This window comes from Aedes aegypti, chromosome 3 (genome assembly GCF_002204515.2).
Source record: "Aedes aegypti strain LVP_AGWG chromosome 3, AaegL5.0 Primary Assembly, whole genome shotgun sequence".
Taxonomy (NCBI): domain Eukaryota; kingdom Metazoa; phylum Arthropoda; class Insecta; order Diptera; family Culicidae; genus Aedes; species Aedes aegypti.
The window spans coordinates 389,807,752-389,821,847 of NC_035109.1; the positions used below are offsets into that span (position 1 = coordinate 389,807,752).

Sequence of the window (14,096 nt, forward strand, 5' to 3'; positions counted from 1 at the left end):
CAAAGAGAGGTGTTTAAATATTTATGATTTTTGACGAAAAAGAACCAGAGTAGGTCATTGATCTATAAATAAACTAGCAGAGGCACAAGTATTTATAATCATACAGATTGATCCATTGAATGAATTACCCGTAAGGAATGTAAGGATTATTCCAATCCTTCCAAAGTCTCTTCCAGTAGTTGTTGAAGAGATTCTTTCATAAATTCCTTTAGCAATATCTGCAGGGATTTTTCCGAATATTTCCAGAAATTCCTCCCGACATTCGTTCAAAATTGTCTCCAGAAAGTTTTCTAAATATTTCTAATGAGTTTCTTTCCGGGATTTCCCCAAGAAATTCTGGAGGAATTCTTGTTATTTTTCTAGAATTCCGTCAGAATTTCCATCATGAATTCCTCCTGGCTTTCTTCAAGTTATTTTCTAGTGGCGGTAGAAATTTCAGATCAATCGGAGCTACAAGATCCAATCAAGATTCAAGTTTCCAAAATTGGCCATTTTGTATTAAGAACGGTAAAATGATCTTAATAACTTCTGATCTCGCCCTAAAAGCCATTGGTAACCATGTGTGTAGCTCGTTGTTTCTGAGCATTTGAATGGATTTTCATGTTATTTAACAACGCTATCTCAAAGAAAGGATCATTATCTACCTGCCCGTGATGTTGGTTTGGATGCTTATTCTTTCTTGTGCTCAGAAACAATGAGCTACACACGTGGCTACCAATGGCTTTTAGAGCGTTATCTCAGAGTATGCGAGAGTTGAGGTCGAAATAAACGTATCTGTCAAAGGATACAAACTCTAGTGGAATCAGGCCCGGATTTGGGGGGGTGCTGAGGGGGCAAATGCCCCGGGCCCCCCGGTTGAGGGGGCCCTCCGAGGACCCAAAATTAAGAACAAAAAATTCTATAAAATACCTTTCCATATTTTCTCTTCAGACATTTGAACATAAAATTCAAACGTTTTAAGACAACTTTTCAATATTTGAGTTAATTGTTTTTCTTCACCTAATATCTGAATCGCACAGTATATTACAAGAAAACATGAAAGTTAAGCCAAAACCTTCAACATTCTTTTATAATTAATATAAAATAAATTGGAATTAAAAATGCGCTTAACGTTTTTGCAGGATCTTGGTGGGCTTCATAGCCGTGCGGTTAGTGTCACCAAGGTATTTAGCCGCATCGTGCTAAGAAGTATGGGTTCGATTCCCGCCGCAGACCGAAAAACTTTTCGTGAGGAATGTTTTCCGACTGTGTCACTGGGCGTTGCATGCTAGTCCGTTGTCTAGTGTGATGCTTCCTTCAAAGGGCTAATATCCCACTGGAAGCATTAACGTGTAGTGTCATTTATTTTATTTTATTTTTATCTTAAAAAAATACGGCTAAACTTGTAAAGCACTGCTAAATTCAAAGAATTTTCTGGGTTCCTATCAGAACTTCAAAATTTAAACACATTTGCAATTCTATCAGAGACCTGAAATGTATGGCAATTTCTATTGTGACGCGGTGATCAGTATTTGTATTTTTATTTGTATTTTTGTATTTTTCTATTTTGTATGCCAGAGTTGATGAAGTTTTCTTTGGAATCAGTATAGGCTTAGTTTTGATTTAAAGGTTAAGCTTTGAATACAATCCATTTCCAGGCCGATTTACAGACAAACTGTTCAAGTTTAGGGAACTTTATAACAGCTTCTGACGAAGCCATGGACGTAAAATTTGAATTACATCTAATAAATAACTTGAAATTTTATTTATGGGAAATTAATAAAATTCTATTCAAGGCATTTAAAAACACTATTTGAAAAAAATTGGCAAAAATTTATTTATTTATTTTTAATGAGAATTATTAGAAGTAGGCATACTTCTGCTAATTTATTCACTTCGATGAAATGTCAAACTTTGTAAAAGATTATACTTATCGTAAATTGTTTGTTTTCAAAATACCCTAGAATCAAAATTTGAATTTTTTTGTCAAAATGGGCGAATTTTAAGAGCTTAGACATCTTTGCATAGAATTTCAAGGATTCACAGATCTAATTTGATGTTATTTTCAACATGCGGTTCAAATTTCAGGTCAACCGGTTTGTAAGAAGCAGAGATGCAGATCTCTACAACTTGACCATTTTATGTGAAAATCATCCTTTGTGAACTTTTTCTTGTCAGTACTGTAAATCCTTTTTTTACCAGAGACAAACTGGAAACTTGTAGTAAGTAGAACCAAAAGGAGTTTGAATAAAAACGGCTTTAAACATTTTCAACAATTTTTCACTCCCTACAAATTATACGATCGGTGTTCAGACAGACAGGCCTAGACGATATTTTTGCGTTCTTAATATACATTGAGGACAACATCATTCAAATTATCCAAATTTGTCATCAAATAGATAAGTTGAATTATCATAGAAATAATGCAAATATTTTGATATTCCGAATGGCAGAGGTACGTTTTCTTGAAGCCATTAAAAACTAAACACTTAGTTCAGTTCGTCTGAACACCGACCATATAGAAGCCAATATTCTACGAATTGTTATTTTTTCCCATTGGACGGAAAAATCACCTAAAAATATTATTGAAAAGTTTGAAAACAGTTAAATTTTTCAATGTAAATATATAGCTCACAATCGAAAATTTCATTTACACCACTTTTCTTTTGGGCCCCTCATATCTTTGGACCGACCATCTCGTTCAAAACTCAAATTCAACCAGTTGGTTTGTTAAATCCCAAAACGAGCTGAATATTGTATAAAAGGGCCCCCTTTATGAGATCTGACCCGGGCCCCCCGAAGCCCAAATCCGGCACTGAGTGGAATTAAATGGTATAGTACTAAATTCGGTGTTTCATTTAGGGTTTATTCACAAATTTCAAAACGCCGAAAATGGTCATTTTTGATACCCACCCACCCCCTCGTAACGCTTTTTGTATGGACATTTTAGAAATTTTGTATGAGCTGTACCACTTGACAGACACCAACACACCCCCTGTAGCGTTATGAAATTTGTGAATGGGCCCTTATTTCATTATGTTACGATAAACCTTGATTATTCACCATCCCTTGAAGAGTCACCCTAACCGTTTGACTCCCACTCATCCGAACGCGACGGTTCGCACTATCACACATTCCCAACTCCCTCCACTCATGCGCCTTACTCCTTCCAGCAGTTGTCGCGTCGCCTTCTGGTCGCCCAACTCCCACCCCACCCAACAAGCAACCATTTCCATCACCATCATCGCTCGAGGGACCCGCTAATCCTCGAAACTGACGAAACCATGAATGAATCCACTCGTTCTGCTCGCCCGCACCCTACGCTGGCAACCTTCATCAATCATACCTACGCCAAAACAGAGCCCCTCGTCAGCGCAGCGTGGTTGTCCTCGCACATCCGCATACCATGCCACGATCCGGGGACCTGTTCCGTCAGCATTCTTCCCCCGAACTTTGCTTCCTGGTGCGCCTACGATGTGCACAGTGAGAAAATATGGACCTATTTTTTTACCCAATTGGATTGTTTGGGGGCATCCTGTTTTTTACATGTTCTGAAGCTACGTTAAAATTTGAACCAGAATCCAAAGTTAGAAAATATGCTGTGCTTTTTAAAACACGTTTGAAATTAGTATGGAAATCACTTTTGAATCACCCCCGGCAAATTTTACTTCAGGACTAGCTGTCATTAAGTATGTAAATTGGAATGTAATTGACTCTACGGGATAATTTTTTTCCAATCATTTATAATATCAAAACTAAGATTTTGAGGCGCAATAAAATTACGTATATTTAGAAAAACGTGCTTTTTTGTTGAAGTTATGAAAAACTGGGCTCTTACAGTCTTTGACACTAAATGAAGTGTGCTCTATCTTATAACCTAAATTAGTGTACACCAGGAAAATATTTTGAGTAAGCCGTAATCAGTTTTTAGTGGGCCGTAAACTGTTTTTTTTTATATCCGAAAGATTTTTAGGATAAAAAGGGACCAAACGGACTACCGCACGATATTTTCCTACTGTGGCGATGGAAAAAGCTCGACGGACGGTCGATGGTGGTTGGGTTGAAATTACGTCGTAAAATCGTTTCCTACGAGCATCGACCGGAGTGCCACACCGCACATCCTCCCAAAGAAGGAATCGAGCAGTGAGGACGAGCGGAGCAATGTTTGTTTTGGCGGTATTTTTTGCTGTAGTCCATCTGAGCCGAAAATCGTATTGCAGCATAGGGCATAGACTTCTTTTCATCACGTTGTTCGGCTCGTTTGCATAGCGCACTCATCGCTTGATGCGATACGATAAGAAACAAGTGCCTTAGTGTTTTATGTATAAGTAGGGAGACGGATCCTAATCTTGGCACTTTTGATAAACTTCGGCAGGGTTTTTTTTTTGAAATCTACTGATCCCGCATTTTGCACCAAGATTCCCCATATATAAGTGCATTCTACTTTAGAGTTTCAGACAATATAAAACACCTGATGCCATAGCGAAATACGGAGGTGCACAAGTAGTTCGTTACCCTACATGGAAGGGGAGTAATACTACCTTAGTAAGGAACATTGTCATTCCATGTTCTGTGTAGTTTTTCCACCTCATACAGTATACCTTATTGTGATGTAAATGTGGTGTTTCCACAGCTTGATTGTTTAGCATTCGAGAGGCCCTGCTGAGGCCTCATCATTTTGAGTCTATACCAAATATACGTGCCAACATTATCGAAAGACAAAATGTATGCTTTCGTCAAAGTTCAGAATATTCAATATCGAGTTATAGAGAGCTCAAATTTTAGGAAAAGTTCGGTAAGAGCTGCAACACGGGTGAAATTTTCATTTTGACACATTTTGACGATCGCAAGCTTCAAATTCTTGTTTTGCAGACTTGAAGAGCTTATTATTCTGAGAATTATTGTACGTTCGTAGGGCCATCAATAGCTGATGATTCACAACGTACTTGCGAGTTTCGGAGCGAATGACGAATCATCCTCATTGCTCGACAGTCGCGGCTTTTATGTGGGTAGGCTTTCATGGGAATTTTCCTATTTTGTCACCGTTGTTGTGTAGGTACGGTGGAAACCTGCCCCGTTGGTGCGCATGAGGAAAAGAGCAGTGTTTTGTACACAAGGATAGAATAGATCTGCGCAGAAGCGCGCATTTGCTGTTTTTGCAAAACATCGCGTAGTCTTCTTCCGTACCTACGTGCATCGCTATCATATGGCCTAATGCGCTATCATAACGACCGAGTTGGTTTCCATTGAAACCAGTTGCAAAAAGTCAAATTTGGTGAAGTAGAGGTATACATTAGAATGATGCAAATTTTGAATTTTTGACTCCATTATGCTCAAACGATGTTAATGATGATAAACAGCATTCTCCCATCGTTTGAAATGATTTTGAACATGATAAATTGTTCTTCCTTATTATAAAGTGGGATTACATGTAGCATCCCGGATAAAAAAAATACAAAAACATTACATATAACGTATTGTAACAGTACCATTCAAAACATTGGAAATACAATACAGTGTTTTGTAAAATAACAACAATTTGATGTCATTCAAGTTGCCCAAAAGTCAGTCATTTTCCTTGGTTTAGAGATATACCAGAAACCAGAAACTTTATTTGTTCATTTTCGCATTTGATTTCAAATCATTATATTTGTAACAACCATTTATATCGTATCAATATTATGGATTCAAATGTGTTATGTAAATGTGGTGAATCTTATGAAGACATTGATCATATTCTCGCATAATTTGTGATCTCGCCCTAAAAGCCATTGGTAACCGCGTATGTAGCTTGTTGTTACCGAGCAAACGAATGGATTTACACGTTATTCAACAACGCTACGATGAAGAGAAGATACTCTTCTATCTCCCAGTGGTGATAGTTTTCGTCCTGATCCTTTCATTTGCTTAGAAACAAGGAACTACACAAGATGTTATCAAATACTTAAACTCTTATTTAGTTTTTTGAATGAAATCTCATATTTTGTTACTCACTGTCTCCCCTCCCGAATCTTGTTTTGGAAGTCAAACCATACTTCATTTAACAATGGATCCATGTTGCAGTTTGTGGCTCTGCTATGGTCATATTTTTGTCGTATGTTTTGTACGTTACTTTATCCAGCTTTTTACGCTAGCTATAAAACTGAAGGGGGTGATTAAATTTGAAGTTTCTTGCCCTACATGTTTTATAGTATGATCTAAGTAAGCTTTGACCTTAAATTTTTGATTGGTCGGGCAAAAAAAATCATTTTGTTTTGCCATTAGGAATCGTTTAACAGGGTAATTTTTCGATATTTAGCAATTATTTTTAGAAAAAAATATTTCTTTCATTTTATTTTAGGCGCCAGGAGCAATTTGCACCGATTCGTTGAGACAATAACCAACTTTACGCGTTAGGCCATAATGCTAATTTATATTTTCCGCCGCTCCCTATTCCGTTGACCTGCTTATTCTCAGAAAAACGGGGAACATATTGAGCGAGAGTTTGACAAGGCTCGTTGAATTATAATTTGCTAGACAAAATCCTCAATAGTCCATGAAAAATAAGGCCAAGATCTTTATCCAATAAAGTTATGGAAAAAGTCTAGGGAGTCGATGCCGGTTATGGACCATTTGCGTATTATGGACCCCCTACAGAAAAACATAAAATTAACACTCAAAGCAACTTTATTCCTATGGAAATCCACCGGGGGAACTTCGATTACATTGTTAGTCAGCAGTATCAGGCAACATATTTGGTTTGAGACGCATAAATACAGATATTTGAACAGTTTTGTAAATGAAACCACACAAGAGGGTCCATAATACGCATTTCCAGGTGGGTCCATAATAGGCTCGTCGGCAGCGAGCCGGATTACATGGGAATCAAATGGAGGGTCCATAATACGCAACGTCAAAATTGTGAACATTCCTACTCTGGACATCGGGAGGGTCCATAATAGGCATTCGGACAACAGTTTTTCTAATGCATATTTCGATGGAAAAATCGAATGATTTTGTATGTTTCATAGACGTACTATGAAGTAAAGACATTGAATTTGTTGTTAGACTCCACAAAACGTATATGCGTCTGAGATCCCAAGGAACAATTGGTAGCTTTTAAGATACTTACGTGTTTAATACCAGCTGCATAGCAGCAACCATTGCTGAACAAATTTTTAGTTGAATCATTAATTGAATAAAATTAATTTCTGCTTATAAAAAAGCTGTTATTCCACTTGCAGTTTGTGTTTTGAAAAAGAGCTGAATAAACCTCCGAAAATGCAAATATAGTAGTTTTTGTTCTACAACATATAAGAAGTTTAACAAATGACTGATTAAAAGCATCTATAGGTTGTAGCCATCATTTTAGTAGAACATTGAACATTTGATTAACAACAAATCGTACAAAAGTTTCAGTGTCTAATACTTAAAATGTTGACCAGCATGATTAGTAAAACTTATAAACAATGTGAATAAAAGTATATGAGTATGCTCTTATTCAAGCAAAACATATTATGTCTTTTTATGTTATTTTCAAATGTTTCAAATGTTTTTCAAATCAAATCCAAGACGTGTATGCGATGGATGGATTAACGTAATGGACGTAATGGCGACGTAATGTCAACGAGGGTAAAATTCGAATCACATTGGATTAAAAATATCAAAATTAATTTTTCCAAACGTAGTGATCATCATCTGCGACGTTATTGATATCGAAAAAAGTTACTAGTCATAATATTATTGATGATAATCAAAGTATAAATAATAATTTAACAATAGTTACATGAAAGTGGTTACCCAACTTACAGTCAAGTGTCACTAATAAACATACATAGTTAATTATTGTTGAATAATGGTGACAGCTGAAAAAATGCCCTACAAAGAGCTGAGAAGATGGTATTTAGATCCAAATTTAAGTCAATGTTCAACATTTTTCATTGGAATGAATAATAGTAGAATCAACACTTATTAAACTTCTCCAAAAAATCTCTGCCGACTTGTCAAGATTGTTTTACTAATGAGTTGAACAAGTCATTTTTCCTTCTATTAAAGAGTCAATATTCCACCAAACAAATATAATTGTGTAAACAAATGTACAGCTTAGCTTAGCTTAGCTTAGCTTAGACTGACTACACATATCAATGGTTGCTATTCCGTGATTGACCGGAGTCAGTGAAAATGCACAAAGAATCAACTAGAAGATCGGCTGGGATTGGCCATAATCTTCTTCAGTGTGCATAATTCAGTGCCTCTATTTATACATGGTCAATAACGGCGCCGGCCACGTCCTTGCAGTCAGGTGGGATTGGGGGAAGGAATGTTAGTGTGTAACCTTTGCTATTTGGAGACCGTGTTTGCCTCTGCATCTCCACAAAGGTTACTGGGAGGGATGTTTGTTAATGGGAAGGATCGTTGGGTCACAGGATTCACTTTGATAAGCGATTAGACCATGATAAATAATTATTGGTGAGATATAAACATGCTTATATGTAAATATTATTTTTTCATTTGATATGAACAATATCTATGTAGAGAAAAATTATGCCGACACTTGACGTGACGAACCTTTCAAAGTTTGTTGAATAAAGTGAACCTTTCGCAAGTCTACACTCGTAGTGTCGAACCATTCAAAGTTTTTTTTTAATTACAAAAATAAAGGTAAAAGAAAAAGGTGTTTTGAAAAAAAAATTAGACATTAATAATTTATGAATCAGAATTTATGTCGACACTCACAGTGACGAACCTTTCATAGTTTGTTGAAAAATCATATTTACGTCTCACCGTTGTAACGATTAAAGGTGCAGTCATACATATTTTATAGATTAGAAATAGTAGCATGAAACGAGCTCACCAATTGATCCGTCATCCTTGAGCAGCAACAATCCACTTTCAGCTTCACTCATTTGATCGGCTATATAAAAGCACTCAGAGAAAATAGGCGCACGACCCGAGAGGGAAAACAACTGACGACTGCTCGGGCTTTCTTGCTGCACTGTCCAGGAGCAAGTGTCAACTTCGAAAGATCAAAAAGAACTAATCGAACGCGCCACTTTTTCACTTTACCCGACCGATCGCGCGACATGTTTGATCCTGCCCTCATCGCCGGCCCCCGTAGGAGCAAGCGTCAAGGTCGAAGGATCAAACATAACTAAACGATCACGCCACTTTTTCACTTTCACTCGACCGACGCGCGACATGTTTGATCCTGCTTTCATCGCCGGCCCCCATAGGAGCAAGCGTCAAGGTCGAAGGATCAAACATAACTAAACGATCACGCCACTTTTTCACTTTCACTCGACCGACGCGCGTCATGTTTGATCCTGCCCTCATCGCCGGCCCCCGTAGGAGCAAGCGTCAAGGTCGAAGGATCAAACACAACTAAACGATCACGCCACTTTTTCACTTTCACTCGACCGACGCGCGACATGTTTGATCCTGCCCTCATCGCCGGCCCCCGTAGGAGCAAGCGTCAAGGTCGAAGGATCAAACATAACTAAACGATCACGCCACTTTTTCACTTTCACTCGACCGACGCGCGACATGTTTGATCCTGCTTTCATCGCCGGCCCCCATAGGAGCAAGCGTCAAGGTCGAAGGATCAAACATAACTAAACGATCACGCCACTTTTTCACTTTCACTCGACCGACGCGCGACATGTTTGATCCTGCCCTCATCGCCGGCCCCCGTAGGAGCAAGCGTCAAGGTCGAAGGATCAAATATAACTAAACGATCACGCCACTTTTTCACTTTCACTCGACCGACGCGCGACATGTTTGATCCTGCCCTCATCGCCGGCCCCCGTAGGAGCAAGCGTCAAGGTCGAAGGATCAAACACAACTAAACGATCACGCCACTTTTTCACTTTCACTCGACCGACGCGCGACATGTTTGATCCTGCCCTCATCGCCGGCCCCCGTAGGAGCAAGCGTCAAGGTCGAAGGATCAAACATAACTAAACGATCACGCCACTTTTTCACTTTCACTCGACCGACGCGCGACATGTTTGATCCTGCCCTCATCGCCGGCCCCCGTAGGAGCAAGCGTCAAGGTCGAAGGATCAAACACAACTAAACTCATAATTGTGTAAACAAATGTACAGGAGACGAACTAACGTTTTGGTTGCTTCGCACTTCAGCTGTTTCCATGTTTAACATAAACATGATTGAAAGCTGAATAGTTATTTTAAAAAATCCTAATACAACATAGATATATCATCCGAGCAGGTCATCCAAAGAAGTCCAAAATAACGATTACTAAACACATTGTTCAGCAATAAAGAAGCCTTACAAAAGAGGTCACACTATAGCCAAATTTTTGAAAAATGGACAAAATATCTAAAAATTGCGTTGTATTCCTAATGTCTTGCAATATTCAACTTACTAATATTATTATTATTTATCTTTATTTGAGTGGCTTTTCGCCCTTGGCGAATTCGTCACTAACTTACTAATATATAAAAACATGTTGGATACAATTATAACTGATGCTTCCTCAATACAATATTCAATTATGTTTAGAAAATATTTTGAATCAGTCTTCTGCCTCTCTTTCATCCTGCAGGGAATTTTATTCCTATTTGTCAATTCGCCTGGGTTTAAGCATCGCTAAGCTTCAACCCAGTTGAAATGACAGTTAGGCTAAAAAATCACAGTAGAATGAAAGAGAGGCAGATAGAAAATAGTCATTAATGCATAAACTTCAGTAATTCTGTGATATTTTTATTTCTGAGTGTACACTTTTCGATGCATTTCTAAAAACCTTTAAATTTCAGAATCAGATCAATTGAATTTGTGTTGTTTATGTTCAGCTTTAAGTTTTGAAATGGCCGGACAGGGTTTGACATGTTCCCAAACGTCAAAATAATCAAATGTCAAACAGACCGAAAACGCTAATCAAAACAAACCGAAACAAGTGGTAATATTTAATAATTAGTATCATTCTCGCCCTTAAATATGAAAACCTTTCACATTACAATAAGTATTCTGTTTGGTGAGTATCCAAATTTTATCGACAAAACTGCCCGCATCGCCTATAAAGTTTCTTTTTAGCCATCCATTGCTGCAGTGCATTCCGCTTCAGCGGACTGGAGTTCTATTCAAACTTCTTCAATGGGAACTTCCTAGATTACAAACCCTTCGGCGGGAGCAGCGCCAAAAACGACGAAATTCAGCAGTCTATGCCGTCGGTGGGTCAGAGCCCTAATTCGTTTCTGGACTTCATCACCTTCAAAGACAAACAGTATTGCTCGATCTACGAGGAACAGGCTCAAGAAGCGGAAGATCTCAAAAGCGCTGACAGCAAACGTCTCAAGGTGAAATGTATCCCTTTTAAGGGAAACGGCACTTTACAGATAATCACTTCGCTGAAGGAAGTCATCAGCGTTCTGGCCCCGCATGGAAACTCCACAAAGCGTACCACGGCCGGAAATTGCGTCGTTATGCTATTCTATACCAAGACCTGCATCCACAGTGCTTACATGGCCCCTCACTACAATGCCCTAGCTCGGCATTTCCCAGATTTGAAAGTGACGGCCATCGATGCGTTCAATTTCCATTCCCTGAACACCGAGTTCGGAATCGTCGGATTGCCCACCATAATGTTCTTCCACCAAGGGCGTCCACTGGTGAAGTTTAACGGGACAGAAATCAATATCGATACATTGGCCAAATTCGTGACCAATCATAGCGGTATCGAACCCAGGCTTGTCACCCACCCGATGACGATCATAGCGCCGCATTACACCTCGGAGGACTTCAAGGGACCTCTGTCGAACAAAGTGGAGAAGAGAACCGACTATTGGCTCTATGTGGCGTGGATTTTCATCATCGTTTGCAGTTGCTACTACTTCTCCAAGTCCGTTTACTACGGGCAAATGATCGAAACCATCAAACGGAACTGGAGAGAATCGGGAGCTCATCACCGGAGTTAGTATGCGATCAAAGAAGAAGCGGGAAAGTGATAGTCAATGGGGTGTGTTTGAACTGTAGTGCGCTAAGTTATTATGTATCTCGTTTTGTTGAGGAGTTGCCTTTTTCCTAATAAATTGTACCGTGGAAACCTATGTTGTAAAGTTCCGAAAAAAATCAGTGACAACCTATGAAATACTTACCAAAACTTCGTACCAAAGATGTAGAATATTTTTTGAATATGTTGTGATACAAAAAATAATCGATCCTGCCAGGAGTCGAACCTGGAATCTTCTGATCCGTAGTCAGACGCGTTATCCATTGCGCCACAGGACCCATGTATATGAGTGTGTATTAATGCAAAACAAATACATAAGAGCGGTACCTAGAATGCTCCGCATGGAAATGTTAATTTATTGGAATTTATAAATAGCTTTATGAACGGTTCATGCGCATATCCCATATGGTCTAGTGGCTAGGATATCTGGCTTTCACCCAGAAGGCCCGGGTTCGATTCCCGGTATGGGAATTTTTTTTGGGTGTTCGAAACTTACAAATGTTGACGTCGACATCTCACAAATTTTTAAAAAAATAAATTTGAACATTATTATGATAACTGTAATCAATTACTGACAATATGATGCAACTTCAAGCCATAAATCAATGTACATTTTCCAACAGGATCTGATTCAGACGTATTTCTTATTACATTTTCTTTTTCGCTTCCAAAAACTTTGATGCTAGTTTGCATAAAACATTGCTAGCGAGAAACACTTCTATACGATTTTGCTTTATAGATTTTGGCACAGATATAGAGCGGACAGATTGAATGTCAGTAGTTTATTATGAATTTCATTGCCCACTGGACTCCCCTATTCGCATATAAGTGCGGAATCGAAAATAGAAATGTGAGCTCATGTCAAATAAGTGCGGTGGGACACCAAACCGAACGGATGTAATCTTGCACTCGTTGAGGTTTCCCAGAACGTAATGAAATAGAAACGGGACCAATGTAGTCAAAAAACGACTTATCTCGCGCTTAGTATCATACAGGCGTATCTACAGTGATCGATTTTTCTTCACCGACTTTCTTTTTGGATTAGTACTGGAAATTCAATCGATTTTCGGATCATAACGATAAGCACTTTCTATAGAACTAACAATATTAACCGAAAACATTCTCCCGACCAAGTAATTAGCCAAAGAGTAAATCGATGAAGAGAAATCATTCACTGCAGTTACGCCCTTATGATACTGAACGCGAGATGTTTGTTAAAATTTTACTTAAGCATATTTTTAAATGAATTCGGGTTTTTTTTGCGACTCGGTCCAGCTTATATATGGTTTACGTCGATCGCATTTCTAAAGTAAGTTACGTCGTGTGTTTTGTTGTAAAAATCGTGCGTGTTGAATATTTGTGTTCCTAAAAGTGTTTTAGGTCATCAAAATGCCCCCAGAACAAATCCAAATAAGATGTGACTATAACAATTCTAAAAAAGTCCAAGCTAGTGGACACTCTGCCGAAAATGTGAATCTAAACGTCAAACGAGAAGTCACTCAGAATTCACGTTGGTCTCTGTCGGCACTACCGCTATGCCTATGATGCCTCTACCCGATGATATCAGCAATGTAGAAGTGAATGTCAACAACCAATGCCAGTTCACTAAAGCTATCAAATATCGATGTCTCTCGATCACTGTTGAGATCTAAGCACAATCTTGTATCGAAGGAAATCCCACAGGATAAATATAATATGAAGGCAGTCAAGGACGGTGTTCAACTAATCATTTCCGACAAGCAGTTCCTTCAAAAGTCGATCGATGCACTGAAACAAGCCCAATCCAGTATTTTACGTACATGTCTCCTGAGGACACGCCCGTCAAGATTTACCTTTGTATTGGATGAACTGAAAGCTGAATTGGAGCTTTATGATACTCAACCCGTTCAAATTAAAGTTTTGTTCTGTGAAGGATAATGATGTAGAAGATGATGCTCTGTACCATCTACACTTCCAAAAAGGCCATGCCAAGCTTCAGGAGCTGAAGAAGATCAAGACCCTGTTCAGCAATATCGTTAAATGGAGGTATTAAAAAAAGGTCAGATGTCGTACAATACCATCGTTGTCAACAGTATAGACACGGCAAAACAAATTGCAATATGCTACATCTGTGTGTTAAATGCGCTGAAAGGCACGAAACTGCTCAGTGTAAGCTTCCTGTAAAAGCGAT

At 38.6% G+C, this 14,096-nt stretch overlaps 1 protein-coding gene and 2 non-coding genes across 3 annotated transcripts; 2 read left to right on the forward strand and 1 right to left on the reverse strand.

Annotated features, from left to right (window-relative positions):
- Positions 1-10,807: 10,807 nt before the first annotated feature.
- Positions 10,808-12,023, forward strand: LOC5568961 (thioredoxin domain-containing protein 15). Its single transcript, XM_001652571.2, has 2 exons — positions 10,808-10,951; positions 11,011-12,023. The coding sequence occupies exons 1-2, from the start codon at positions 10,915-10,917 to the stop codon at positions 11,889-11,891; spliced, it is 918 nt and encodes a 305-aa protein (XP_001652621.1). The 5' UTR covers positions 10,808-10,914; the 3' UTR covers positions 11,892-12,023.
- A 108-nt stretch (positions 12,024-12,131) lies between these two features.
- Trnar-acg lies at positions 12,132-12,204 on the reverse strand. The gene has a single exon. It is a non-coding gene; the product is annotated as a tRNA-Arg (tRNA).
- Positions 12,205-12,325: 121 nt separating this feature from the next.
- Trnae-uuc lies at positions 12,326-12,397 on the forward strand. The gene has a single exon. It is a non-coding gene; the product is annotated as a tRNA-Glu (tRNA).
- Positions 12,398-14,096: the final 1,699 nt, after the last annotated feature.